The sequence below is a fragment of the Artemia franciscana genome, chromosome 5 (genome assembly GCF_032884065.1).
Source record: "Artemia franciscana chromosome 5, ASM3288406v1, whole genome shotgun sequence".
NCBI lineage: Eukaryota > Metazoa > Arthropoda > Branchiopoda > Anostraca > Artemiidae > Artemia > Artemia franciscana.
In genome coordinates, this window is record NC_088867.1 from 52,799,475 (window position 1) to 52,814,736 (window position 15,262).

The window sequence follows — 15,262 nt, forward strand, 5'->3', positions numbered from 1 at the left end:
TAAAAAAAAAGCCGCCAACCGTGACCTAAGAAGGGCTGGCTCCTGATCATTAAATTTTGAAGAAGAAAAACCAGCTCTTTAGCCCTTCTTAGGCAAGGAAAACTCATAGCTCGAAAATATAGAAAAGTTTTCTAAGATATCATTAATCAGTATAGGATTTTCTACCAAGGCCAAAAATGATTAATATTATCAAGCAAAGATGCAGTAGTGTCAGTTATAGGAGTTGGAATGCACACAGAAGGCAATGTTTAATAAGCTAGCATAGCTGATAGAAAAATCCAAAGACGAAGATGATCACCAGACACACAAATCAAGCTGAAGCAACCCAAAAGACAAGTTCAGAGGAATAACGTTGATTTTTTTTCAAAAAACCAATCAAGAATGAAAGAAAGAGAAACAGAACCCACGAGGAGACCGGTATATATTTTCAAAAATTAGAGTTTTCGCATGGGTTATATAGATAGAAAAAAAAAAACCTTAATTTCTTGACAGATCACGTCTTACAGTAAGCAATTCTGAAACATTAACAGCAAGATCAGCTTTGACCCTCCTACTTTGATTCAATTATTCCATATTATATCCTGTGAGATGCAACAGATATTCAGTTTTCCAACCAAAAAAGTTTCACAAAAACAATTTGTGAAGAGTGGCCAGTACGCATCAAAGAATTTCCTTCGCTAAGACCAGGGGCGAAGCTAGGGTTTTGAGTTGGAGAGGGGGTGAACATAAGGAATGTGCCGACAAAATCGTCCAATGTGCCGACAAATAAGCTAAATTAAAACGCCAAATACGGACAAATAAGCTAAATTAAGACGCCGAAGACGCCAAAAATTCTAAGGCGTTGGCACTAAGTGTGGATGCCTTGTAACTTCGGGGGAGAGGCACCTCTATCCCCTAACCGTGCCCCTGGCTAAAACAGTAGACATTTTTATTAATTAGAGGACTAGATATAAATCAATAAGGCCGAATAAAATAGCTAAGAACCCTATACACAATATAATCGTTAATTGTTTGTTGTTGTTTTTTGTTTTTTTTTTGGGGGGGGGTGAGGACAGTCTTCCTTTTCTCCTTCTGTCTTCTTCTTCTTCTTCTTTTTTTTTTTTTTTTTTTTTTTTTTTTTTTTTTTTTTTTTTGTGTTTGTGCTGTAGCATTGGTGATTTCTCTTTTCATTATATAAGCAAACTTATACTAAATGTCAGACAAAGCCACAAATTTATTATTAATGGGTGGGATTAACAACAAGAAATATACCTTTGAATTAATTAGCGAATCCGTTTAGAATAGCAGAAAAAAAAAATTAAGACGGAAGGGAGATCAGTCAGTTCAGTTAGTTCCTCGCTAAGGACCTCAGTCGTTATAAGCCATATTATATCCATTTTTAAGCAAAAAAAAAAAAAAAAAAAAAAAAAAAATCGTAAAATTTTTTACTGTACGCCATCACCTGCTACGGTGACTTTTGAGAGAGAAAGTAGATATTAGCCAAGGTTTACTTCAAGAACACATCCCACTTTCGTCATCAGTTTCTGGTCACATTTGATTTCTGACTTAATTAGCTAAGAATTTAGGTCTGTTAAAATGGGAAGATTTGTCATGAAGCCTTTCAGTGCTAAATGTGATGTATTATTTGATAGTTAAATTTGATTAGGATAGTTAAATTTTGAGGAGGAGGGATCATTGTATTTACGATTTTTCAAGGTATTTCCTACAATTGTCCCATACTCCAACCGTATTTGCTGCTCTGACACATGTTTTTGAGTCCAAAGACTTCCTGGATTTTCAACACAGTTTGATATATATATATATATATATATATATATATATATATATATATATATATATATATATATATATATATATATATATATATATATATATGTGTATATATCAAACTTTGACGTTTTGGTAGTTACGTGCAATCGTCTATTCTGACAATTCATTTCACACAGTAAATACAAAACTAAGATTCTAATATTAGATATTCGCAATCTTAAGAGGAGTAATGCGAACTTGAGTAATTGTTGTAACTTCGATTACCTGTATTTATCCTTCTTTTTTCTAACTTATCCGGCTTATAAAAATGTGAATATCACCCCTTTTCAATCCCAAAGAATACATCTACACTGTTAGAGGTGTAGAGCAAAGAAAAGCTCCAAACCGCAAAAGAATTTAAATGTGTACAGGCTCGAGTGCCTCAACAAAAACAATAAGCCACAAAACACCAACATACATGCAGAAGGAAAAAAGAAGATAAGACAACGCTATAATTTGGAGAACAACATAAAACGAAAAATCTAGACAAAATTGTGGGAAATAAAGTGGTTTTCGATGCCGTTGTTTTTCAATATAATTGCATTTTCTAATTAAGCTGTTTTGCTAGAAAACTGATAACAATGTCCGATAACTAACAATGATTCATATAAAGGCTGTTCTCTTTTCTTTGCTTTTTTAGGGAAATTATGGAGAATGAAGTGTCAAGGGGCCAATTACATAAGAGCTAAATAAGTGAAGGGATGCTAAAACTCAAGAAAATGAACTTAATCAATTTGGCTTCTGAACAGAACACATATTAGACTAATTTTTTCTATTATCTTCTCCCGACATTGCAGAATCTTATTTTTTTTTTACAAATGTAAGCACATAAAAATAAGGTTGAAAGAAATGTAAACTCAATAGGAGAAAGTAGTAAATGAAACTTTATTAGAGTTAGGTATTTCAAAATATCTTGAGAAAAAATCCCTAAATAAAGAAATAATTATTTGAAAAAGTACTTTTAGACTCAAAAGGGAAACATTATAGATAACACAACTTCTAAAATATTAATAGCAGGAAAAAAGAAAGAGAAACAAGAGCTAAGAGCTCATATGGCACTTGTGACGAGGCAAGAAGAGCTAAGAGCAGAGAGATCATATGGTATGAGCTCTAGCAAAATTCTACGAATCAATAGATTGATTTAAAAGGAAAATAAGAGGCTTAATGCCGGTCAGGATTTAAAATAAGAGCTCTGAGTCACGACGTCCTTCTAAATATCAAAATTCAATAAGATCCGATCACCCACTCGTATGTTATAAATGCCTAATTTTTTCTAATTTTTCCTCTCCCTTTAGCTCCCCAGATGGTCGAATCTGGGAGAACGACTTTATCAAGTCAAATTGTGCAGCTCCCTGACACGCCTACCAATTTTCATCGTCCTAGCACGTCCAGAAGCACCAAACCCGCCAAATCACTGAACCCCTCCCCCCAACTCCCCCAAAGAGAGTGAATCCAGTACGGTTCCGTCAATCACGTATCAAGGACATTTGCTTATTCTATCCACCAAGCTTCATCCCGATTCCTCCACTCCAAGTGTTTTCCAAGATTTCTCCCTCCAGCTCCCCCCAATGTCAAAAGATCTGATCGGGATTTGAAATAAGAGCTCTGAGACATGAATTCTTTCTAAAAATCAAATTTCATTAAGATCCGATCATCTATTCGTAAAATAAAAATACCCCAATTTTCACGTTTTCCAAGAATTCCGGTTTCCTCCTCCGACTCCCCCCAGTGTCACAGGATCTGGTCGGAATTTAAAATTAGAGCTTTAAAGCGCAAGACCCGTCTAAATATCAAATTTCATTAAGATCTGGTCACCCTTTCGTAAGTTACAAATACCTCAATTTTCAAAATTATCCCCCCCCCCAACTCCACCAAAGAGCAGATCCGGTCCAATTATGTCAGTCACGTGTCTTAGACAGGTTTTAATTCTCTCCATCCAGTTTCATCCCGATCTCACGGCTTTAAGTATTTTCTAAGATTTCCAATTCCCCTCAACTGCCCCCCCCCAAGTACGCTGGATCCGGTTGAGATTTAAAATAAGATATCTGAGTCACGAGGTCCTTCTAAATATGAATTTTCATGAAGATCCGATCACTCCTTCGTATTTTAAAAATACGTCATTTTTTCTAATTTTTCAGAATTAACTCCCCCCCACCCAATAGAGCGGATCCGTTCCAATTATGTAAATCACGTATCTAAGATTTCTGCTTATTTTTCCCACCAAGTTTCATCCCGATCCCTCCAATCTAAGCGTTTTCCATGATTTTAGGTTCCTCCACCCCAAACTCCCCTCAAAGTCACCAGATCCGGTCAGGACTTAAAATAAGAGCTTTGAGACACGATATCCTTCTAAATATCAAATTTCATTCAGATCCGATCACCCGTTCGTAAGTTAAAAGTGCCTCATTTTTTCTAATTTTTCAGAATTAACCCCCCCCCCCCCCACTACCCCAAAGAGAGCGGATCCGTTCCGGTAATGTCAATCATGTACCTACAACTTATGCTTATTTTTCCCACCAAGTTTCATCCCGATCCCCCCACTCTAAGTGTTTTACAAGTTTTAGGTTTCGCCCTCTCAACTCCTCATCCCCCATGTCACCAGATCCGGTCGGGATTTAAAATAAGAGCTCTGAGACACGATATCCTTCTAAATATCAAATTTCATTGAGATCCGATAACCCGTTCGTAAGTTAAAAATGCTTCATTTTTTCTAATTTTTCAGAATCAACCCCCCCCCCCTCCCAACTACCCCGAAGAGAGCGGATCCGTTGCGGTTATGTCAATCATGTATCTAGGACTTATGCTTATTTTTCCCACCAAGTTTCATCCCAATCCCTGCACTCTAAGTGTTTTCCAAGTTTTAGGTTTCGCCCTCCCAACTCCTCACCCCCAATGTCACCAGATCCGGTCGGGATTTAAAATAAGAGCTCTGACACACAATATCCTTCTAAATATCAAATTTCATTAAGATCCGATAACCCGTTCGAAAGTTAAAAATACCTCATTTTTTCTAATTTTTCAGAATTACCCCCCCCCAACTACCCCGAAGAGAACAGATCCGTTCCGCTTATGTCAATCATGCATCTAGGACTTGTGCTTATTTTTTACGTCAAGTTTCATCCCGATCCCTCCACTCTAAGTGTTTTCCAAGTTTTAGGTTTCCCCCTCCCAACTCCCCCCAATGTCACCAGGTCTGTTCGGGATTTAAAATAAGAGCTCTGAGACACGATATCCTTCTAAATATCAAATTTCATTGAGATCCGATCACCCGTTCGTAAGTTAAAATACCTAATTTTTTTCTAAATTTTCAGAATTAACCCCCCCCCCCCAACTACCCCAAAGAGAGCGGATCCGTTCGGGTTATGTCAATAATGTATCTAGGACTTGTGCTTATTTTTCCCACCAAGTTTCATCCCGATCCCTCCACTCTAAGTGTTTTCCAAGATTTTAGGTTTCCCCCTCTCAACCACCCCCCCCCAATGTCACCAGATCCGGTCGGGATTTAAAATATCAGCTTTGAGACACGATATCTTTCCAAACATCAAATTTCACTGAGATCTGATCAACCGTTCGTAAGTTAAAAATACTTCAATTTTTCTATTTTTTCTGAATTAACGGGCCCCCCACTCCCTTCCAGATGGTCAAATCGGAAAAACGACTATTTCTAATTTAATCTGGTCCGGTCCCTGATACGCCTGCCACATTTCATCGTCCTAGCTTACCTGGAAGTGCCTAAAGTAGCAAAACTGGGACCGACAGAATTTGCGATTACTATGTCATTTGGTTAATACCAAGTGGCATAAAAAAGGTAAGAAATTGAAGGATTTTATATGTATGACAGTAATTTTGTCAGAACTTGATCGAGTATTGCTGAATATTTTTGGCTGATTTACTGGTTGAAATATAACAAAGGAGAGTTTCTCAACCAAAGCTCAAAGCAACTCAAAGTAAAGAGCAACATTAAAACTTAAAATGAACAGAAATTACTCCGTATATGAAAGGAGCTTTTCCTCCTCAACGCCCCGCTCTTTACGCTAAAGTTTCTTACAGTTTTAAAAAGCAGAGTTAAGAGAAAGAGTCAAACTTTAGCGTAAAGAAAGAGGCGTTGAGGAGGAAAAGCCCCTTTCATACACGGAGTAATTTCTGTTTGTAAAAAAATAATTTTCTTTTGTAATTTCTGCAAGTTTTAATGTTGCTCCTTACTTTCATTTAAAAAAAATTTGTTTTTTTATTTAATTTACTTAAGGGTCTGTATGGACTATAAAATAAAAAGGAGAAAACCAAAGCAGAGTGACGACAATAAGAAAACAATACATAAAAAAAACGACAAGACGAAAAAATACAAAAGCAGAAGAAAAATATCGAAATAGAAAAATTACAAAAGCATTAAAACAATATAATTGCTAGCAAAGCTGTCAATAAATTAGAGCAATATTATGAAACAACAAAGAATACTCACTATTAGCTACGCCCAAATGCTCCAGAAATAAGTTAGCATACAAATGTAAATAATTAGATTTATGAGTATAAGAATTGAGGAGTATATATTTGATCATGAATTATTAATTCACAGCCAGAGCAGCTTTGAAAAACTGGAAAAGGGCCATACATCCAGTGCGTTAGGCTTACCCCCCTTTCCTTCTACAACAAAAATACAAGCAAATTTGGAAAACGAAGAGTTCACTTCAGCATCATTTTCCCCTCCCCCCGAAAAAGAACTCATAGCATACCTCTTTTTTCATTGACAATGAGTTAAAAAACTACAGCATACTTATTATACATGCGAAACGTAAATCCTTTGTGATTGCTCTGGCGGCTGAATTTGGAACACACTCAAACTGAAGTAAAATCAATAGTAATCAAATTATATTTTGCACCTGCACAAAGTTGGGGAAATGGTTCTCTTAAGAATGGCCCAAGACCCCACCACAACTCCAAAAAATAGCCTCTTCAAATAGTAATTTTTTCGGTATCCCTTCCCTACCGAAAAAAAAATCGTCTTCTGAAACTCTTTAAGGGTTAGAACTATTTGCCCCTATGTCGTACATTTGTTATGTATTTTATAATTCGGATTTATTCCCTTGTTAATTGCCAATCAGCTGTTTTGAACTTCGTTCTTCACCAAATAATAGGTAGACCGATGCACACAATTTTCAAAAACCGTTGACTTACTAAATAAAATCACACAACTGAACAATTTTATTCAGTAAATTTCAATTTCCTAAGCATTTAAAGTTGTATATTATAACTAATAAAAGCAAACATACTTTAAAAATTAGTTAAAGGCGAGAATCATGTTGCTAGGGCAACATAAATTTTGTAGTAGCAACACACTAATTTTATTTCTTCAACAAGGGTGAAATACCGTAGCTGTGAACCGGCCATCCGAGCTTTTGTTGAAACTCACTTTATTCTTTGTTTCCTGGCACCCAATACATTTGCTACTTTTAAATGTACCATGTGTACAAGCTAATCCTTTATTACATTGTCTCAAAACATAAAACCTGACGCAATTGGCATTGTTATTTATAAAGCTGTAACATGTATAAGCTAAGGCTACGATAATTTGTCTCAAGATTTAACACCTCAAAACTAAAAACGCTCATCACCGAATGAGGTCTCATATGTGATACCGTTCTTTATTTTAGTTCCAAACACAGTAAATGAAGTCACAAAGTCAATCGCGGACAGAAAAGGGGGCTTTAATCATAGCAATATATCGGACCCATGAGAAAAAGGCCCTTTTTGGGATTGGTTTTCAAAAATAATATTTTCTGATGGAAGTAAAGAGCGAAGTTAAAACTTACAATGGTCAAACATAATTGTTCGCAGCCTATGCAGCATAAATCTATAAAACTAGTGCGAATAAAATGACGGATCATATTCCCCTACGTTAGTATAATTATGCAAAACTAGCGCTTCATGAACAAACAAAACCCATGCATTTGAATCAAGGATGTTGCTTTAAAGCCATAAAAAATATCATAGGGTGTTTTATATTTCTACCGTGCACAAACTCCCACGCTATTTTGCGTTTCTAGTAAAGCTCTAGTTTTGCGTAATTCTACAAAAATTAATTACAAACTTAATCAGTCGAAAATGGACGTCAAAATCAGAAACGAACAGCAAGGCCTCAGGCCTAACCGCTCCTGCGTAGACATCATATTTTCTATAACACCCTCCGAGTATTCTGACGTTCGATCGCCAGACGGGCTCCAGCTTGTTGAAAGCTACTTTTTTCTTCTATGAGTCAGCGTTTTCAACTATGGTTAACAAGTAATGAATAGCTCATTCCTCAGCTCTTCGTTAAAGACATTATTATCCCCGAGAATTACAAGGAAAGCCTCTCACAGCTCCTTTGCAAAGTCAACCCCAAGGTAAAACACATTGGCGACATCTAACTCATCAGTTCAGATCAAGTGCAGTGATGAAAAGAGGAATAAGTTGTTTAATTTTCTTCCAAGGAACTACCTGTGAAGCATAGTTGAAAACACTGGCCCATTGTAGAAAAAGTAGTGCCCGGTATAGGCCAAGCAAGTGGATCTTTCAACAGAATGAGGGAGGTCCGGCAACACAATGTTCTGTCTCAAATTTTGGGATCCAAAAAATGACTAGCCAGCCTTTTTTTGCAAATATCTTCCGCCACCACCGCAATAACTAGGCCATGTCTTGAGAATGGGAACAGCATTTTACGCTGCATATTCTAGTCAGATCCTGGTTGTCCTAACACGTTCCCATAACCCGAATGGGCAGATATGCTGGCGGCAAAAGACTAAAGACTCCATGGCGTTGCTCTCGGTGCCTATCGAAGGCCTAAGGTAAGGTCAATCTGAAATTGCTGACTGCTAGCTTGCCTGCTTATATATAGCTTTCCTTTCGAAAGTAAAATATTACTCAAAGACAGGAAAACTTGGCGCCTGGAAATGAATCTATCTGACACCTTCAGGTAGCCAGTACTATTACTGCTATCAAAAACTCACAGCAGCTTCAAGTTGTCAGAGGTCAGCATCAAGTCGCCTGAAAATTAGGGAATAATAGCTACGCACACCCCTCCTCCACCCAAATATATTCAAAGCTTAACTCTTCACCTCCTCTCATCAAGTTCTAATTCGCTTTTAAATCATTTCCTATGACCCCTCCTAACCCCATTCGGCAACGACTGGATTTTCAAATGCCCCCAGATGGTTGACCAAAAAGAAATATGTGTATTTTATGTGCCTGTGTTGAAATTTATTATCAAAATTTTTTTTTGGCAATCTGTCATCCTTCATCCATAAAACGTGTCATAGCCATTTCAACCTTTCTTTCGTTATACCCTAGAAAGTGAGACAGAACTGCATTTTTCACACAGCTTGTTGTTTGACATAGGGTCAGTCAAACAACAAGCTGTAAAAAAAAACGTGTCTGTATTTGTGCGAAAAACTGTATAAAAAAAGTCTTAGTCCCCTCTGAAATACACTACTATACTCCCCTTCAGCTTTCACACTGCTCCGATTCAAGAACAAGCGAAAACCGTCCTTCTTGGTCCCAGGAAAGAAGCAGCTCTCCAAAATGTAACTACACGTTAATCAAATCAGCCAGAGGTCCAGAAAACCCGCAATAAATGCGGAGATTAGACCTTTACAGCTTTCTAGCAATAAATTGAATCCGGTGGCATAAGAAAAGAAAAAAAAGACAAAACCTAAGTTTAGGTATGCAAAATGCGTTTAATCTAACTAATCCATGGAACATTTTCGACCCCCGATCATATAGTACCAACTTAGCACCACATGATTCCCATCTTCCTTTTGGTTCGAAAGTGGCTTTGAGGGCCAGACGTCTAAACTGACGGAGACTTAAGGAAACCCTGATAAGTCCAATCAAATCATTAGCAGCTACATTTATGAGGAGAGGTATTGCTTGTTTGGTTAGAATCATTTGGAAAAAACTAGTTCTCATATACCTTAATCAATTATACTAAATAAAACTAAAAAAGTAAACCTATACGAAGGGAATAAATGTCATCCGGGTGGTAATTATGTTAATTAGTACAGGCCCTAATGAACTTATACTTTGGCGAAAAGCCAAGCTAAAGCTTAAATATAACAAAAACTTTCCATTTTTAAAATGCAAAAAAAAAGTCTTACCTCTTCACTCGAGGATCTGTCTGAATGAGCTATAGAAGTACGAGCAGCTGATGCCTGAAAACAAAGGGAATAAATAATAACTAGGCAACATCAGTTATAATCCAAACAAACTCTAATATATTCTCATGTTCTATACTCAACTGTATAACGAACAAATCGATTTTCGATACTGTTGGCTGGAATTAATAACAACGACATCGTAAAAACAATCATTCGATGACAGGATAGCAAAATGTCATACCACATTCTTGACTTTCCTTACCTGCCTTAAATACAAAAGATAAAAAAAATAAAAAAGGGTCCAGTTTCTGAGCCATTTGGAATACCACGTGATATGTGGCAATGATTCCCAAGAAACCTTCCAACTTTATTTTGCAAAATTTGAAAAGGTTTAGTATGTGACCAACACATATTTAAATAACATATAGTCTATCGTACAGTCAGTCACAATACTGAAACTACAAGCGAGAAAACTATCAATTGCCATCACTCTCTTACATCTACAGCTCCATTTGGAGGAAATAGCGACGAAGACCACATTGCCTTTCCATCACAAACACCAAAAACAAGAATAACAATAGGGAATTTCTTAAGACAGTGGGAAACAAATTAGAATGAATATTTCGTCCTCAGCAATACAAAATCATATATGAAGAAAAAACTTACAACAGGATAAAATCAATAAAACGAAATATTCATTCTAATTTGTTTCCCACTGTCTTGAGAAATTCCCTATTGTTCTTCTTGTCTTTGGTGTCCATGAGGAGGATTGTGAAGAAATTTGTGTTAGTCTAATTTCAACACTTTGTTACCCTAATATGTTTCATCAACCTTATCAGTTTGTCAGACACTCCACTCCCTCTTCAGTCAAAACCATCCACGCAAACACGCATTTTGTGAACAACTACAGTTTTACTCGGGTAGCAACAATTTGTCAGTGTAAACAGCTGATCAGCACATCCCATTCATGGTTGAAAACCCGCTGAGTTAAGCCTGCTTATTGTATTAAAGACTGAGGATTGAACCTGCTAAAGAGGAATGTTGTGAAGACTTTTATTGTATTCAGATCAGTAAAAATATCGTTTTTTGAATTGAGTATGTGAATCTTTAATCTTCCCCAATAGTTTAGGATGGTATAGAATATGTTTATCCAAAAGAGTAGCTTTGAACTAACATCGGAAAAAGCAAGAACATACTGATGCAAGAAGCAACAGAGAAAGCAACAACAAAACTCAAAAACAGCCAGGGCTATACCTAGGTCAACACAATAAGATATATATGGAAAACGTGAAACAATAAAACCAATAGATTAATAAAGATAAAATACTGCACACAGTAACTACAATATCTTTCTGTTGCTGAAGCGAAATTCTCTTGAAGTGAAAGTTATTTGGTTTTATAGTTTATAGTCTTTAGCCCCAGGTTTTATAGTTTATAGCCCCAATAGTTTAGGATGATATAGAATATGTTTATCCAAAAGAGTAGCTTTGAACTAACATCGGAAAAAACAAGAACATACTGATGCAAGAAACTACAGAGACAGCAACAACAAAAATATAAAACACCCAGGGCTATACCCAGGTCAACAGAATAAGATATATATGGAAAACATGAAACAATAAAATCCATGGATTAATAACGAATAAAATACTGCACACAGTAGCTACGATATCTTTCTGTTGCCGAAGCGAAATTCTCTTTAGTGAAAGTTAATTGGCATTCTTTCTAGTTAGTCCACTAATGTATTTAGTCTGGTCGGCTAAATACTGAAGTAGCTAAAATCTCTTATGTAGTTCACAATATCTTTTTTTTTTTCGATTGGTACCAAATTACAACAAGAATTATTACTCCGTTGGGAACTTACTGTGTGATACCAGTCAAGAGCTAAAGAAACTTCTAATTTTTAAAACATTTTTTTTAGCAATGACAATATTTTTAGATTTTTGACCAGAAAAATTTTCTGAAGAGCTAGACTAAAGGAATTTGTGAGTATATTTGCAAGCGAGGGATACCATTTTATTCATATGGTAATTACCTGTTACTAAAAAAAACAGCAACTAATCTAAAACTGTCCCCTAGATGGAACAATTTTTACGTTTTACCAACATCGCACCTACGAATAAGAAAACGAGGACCCATCTTTGCGCTCTAGTTTCTAAGGCCAAAACACTTTTCGACAAGCCAAGAATTTAGTTAGGTGGGGCGGCTATTTTGATTGATCTTCAAATATCGATCCAAACTAATAACTAATGCGAAAAATTATTTGGGCTTATAATAAGCTTAGTAAACTAAGGAAAATGAGGGCAATTACATACCTGAGAAAGTAGGTCTGGGAGGACAGTACTTCCTCTAGAGCCAGGTGTACCGAGCAGAGGGGTTCCTTCTGTTCTTTCTTCCCGAGCCTGGAAAAATACAAATCCAAATTGACTGTACATAAATTTTAGTAACAGACAATAGAATTGATATAGTTAAATCATAATAGTGAGGGTCTATATGAAAGAACATTAGCAGACTCGAACTTTTTATTTCACACGTGCAATTGACGATGATAACATATTTTTACATACTAAATTCATTTCCTTTAAGAAAAAAAAAAACGTTCAGATCATCAACAATTTGGGATTCAATTTTTCTACAACTGATTCGATACCTTAAACATCATTTTGTGAGACTCAATGTCGTCTGACTGTCTCAATGGCAAAGGGTCCAATAGTGAATTCTCCCGGGGGACTACTTATCATTGAAACCTATTAAGAATTTGCGATTTGATTATGAAAAATTGATTGAAAAATAGAATCCCCTTAAATAAAGACGATAACGAATACGTCTACTTGAAGCAGACATTATTTCGAGAAATTTCTATACACGCAATTAAACAAAAATCGATTTCGGATATATAATGGCCATCCTTTCGAGGGCGATATACTTGGGGGGGGGGGGGGCTGAAACCTGAGTAAACGTCTGACTATCAATTTTAATATATCCAAATAGGTTTCATTACTAAGCCAAACCAAGGTTGATTCTCAATCTTGAAATCAACAAACAGGCAAAAGAAAGTTTAGGAAATTAGCAGGCAAATAGAGAATGACAAACTCTTTTTCAAAGGGTTGACTTCCTTTATTTCCACTGCTTCACTTTGAAGGGTTGATGTTGGCGACGAAAAGGCAGAAAAGCTTTCTCAAAAGTCTCTCAACATGGTGACGCATGGTGGCCCTCCCCTTATTTCTCAACGAACAGATAAGAAAACCACTAGTATGAATATAATTAGTAGCAAGGTGTTTAGGATGCTCAGTGAGCTAGATTTCACAGCTCAGACCCTGACAAGATGCCCGTCTCGTCATCGAAAGGCATATCCTCGAACTTAGCGGTCCTCAAGCCTCTTTGTTTAGAAAATGCTTTGCAACAGGATCATCCAAGAATACGTGGAAACCTTCTCACGCTATCCCTGTTTCAAAGGCAGATACCAACCCTACTGGTGTTGGATCTTATCACACATTCAACCTCATATCCAGCGTAGAAAACTTTATGAGAACGTTATAAATAAGTCTTTTTATTAGTACCTCTAGACACATCGATTTCGACATCCACTATTGGCTGAAATTCAAAATGGTTTTCATAGAAAGCAATCTACGTTAGACTGTCTCATTGCGCAGTGTCAATTCGCCTTTTCTCCCTTGATATCCCAAAATGTTTTGATTAAGCATGGCACGAGGGTCTTCTATATAAAATAAAAGCCTATGCAGTTGGTGGTTGGGTGCTCGCTGACTTTTTTTTTCTCAACGTTCAAAAAGAGTAGTCCTTGACGGTTTCATTTCGACGAACATTTAGTGTTATGAGGAGTACCAGAAGGAAGTATTCTTGCGCCAACTGTTCTCCTGATGTTCATCAGTAGCCTAGAAGATAACCTTGCCTTAAAGATTCCCCACGTTGCTGATGACACGACGATAATGATCTCCATACCAAGATCCCAGCAAAATTGAGATGGAAAACTGTCGACTTGGAAAACACTGAGATGTATGCGTATGTGTGGCTTGTCAGCTTCAGCTTCAATACATCAAAGACAAAAAATCTTTTCATTTCGAAGGCACTAAATGTAAAGACTTATCTTGTATCTACCTTCAAAGAAGTAGCAATAAAAAGATTAAATACTATGTCAGTCTTTAACAAATACATGTATTCTCCTCCCCCCACCAGAGGAGCTATCGAAATTCGTTTTGGAAAGATCATAGCCCCTTATGGTAACTGAAAAAAGCACAGCTCGGCAGGATTACGTTAAGCAGGGTACTAGACCTTTAATTGAAATCCCAAAAAAGGAAGTTCACCCGACAAGCCATCGCCACTTGGAATAGCCTCTCAGCAGAGGTATCACTCGCTTGAAGCATTGAAGCAATGTTGCAACAAAACAATACGTCAAAGTTGAAAATAAAATGAGGAAACTACCCAGGACAAGCGGCGTATCATCATTGTTGATAAAGCTGCAAAGATTGTAACAAAACAAAAACAGAAAAAACTAAATTATGGTAAAAATGAAACTAATAGTTGTACTTACCCCCCCCCCCGAAAAAAAACAAACGGCGAAGCACTTGCTAAACGATAATAAGCTGACCGCTTTTCTTTTTAATATTTATTCTTTCGATTAGTCAAAATGCGCGCTAGAATTACCCTGATCTAAAGGTTTGATTGGGGATATAATCGCAGCTTTCTCTCTCTCTTATTTTTCTTTTTTTTATGAATTTTTCTCGTCACTTCAATACTTGGCGTTTTCAATTCAAAAAGCGATATGTGTCGCAAACTAAATCTTCCAGAAGAGCGAAAAAAAATTTGAATTTTGTGATTGTTATTAACGAATTATTTTTCCTAATAAAACAATTTCTTTTTACATTCAAGACAATTCAAACAATTGATATGTCAGACACTTCAATTACTATTTCCGCATTTATGAAAAGGTGATACAAACATTTGGAAAAACAAAAACTTATAGCTATCTTAACAACCATTTGACAACAACAACAATTTGAGAAGTTGCATCAGATAGTATCTATTGAATAAGCACAGACGTCATGGTATCAATCATATTTGAACTTCATATTAAATAAGATTTAAACATAAAGACATTATTGGAAAAGAAACAATACATAGGAAACATAGCTTTAGCCCCCAAAATCTTTTGAAGCAACGAAGGATAAAGTACAAAAGATTCTTTGCCAAAATATCCACCAGAGAACGATACCCTGGTGGTATCTGTAAGCGTGCAGAGACTTCACATTTAAGAAGACAGTAAGATATCTTAAAAACATAAATGGTAAGGTCTGGTAGAACAGTCAGCC

The 15,262-nt window shown here is 36.4% G+C and overlaps 1 protein-coding gene across 5 annotated transcripts in view; it reads right to left on the reverse strand.

Annotated features, from left to right (window-relative positions):
• LOC136027585 (serine/threonine-protein kinase mig-15-like) overlaps nucleotides 1-15,262 on the reverse strand; it is a 130,636-nt gene that overhangs the window by 33,736 nt on the left and 81,638 nt on the right. For all 5 annotated transcript variants that reach the window (XM_065704966.1, XM_065704967.1, XM_065704965.1 and 2 more), the window contains 2 exons: nucleotides 12,251-12,337; nucleotides 9,936-9,989 (listed from right to left, as the gene is read on the reverse strand). In XM_065704966.1, the coding sequence (XP_065561038.1) occupies nucleotides 9,936-9,989; nucleotides 12,251-12,337 (141 nt within the window). The remainder of the gene's footprint in view (nucleotides 1-9,935; nucleotides 9,990-12,250; nucleotides 12,338-15,262) is intronic.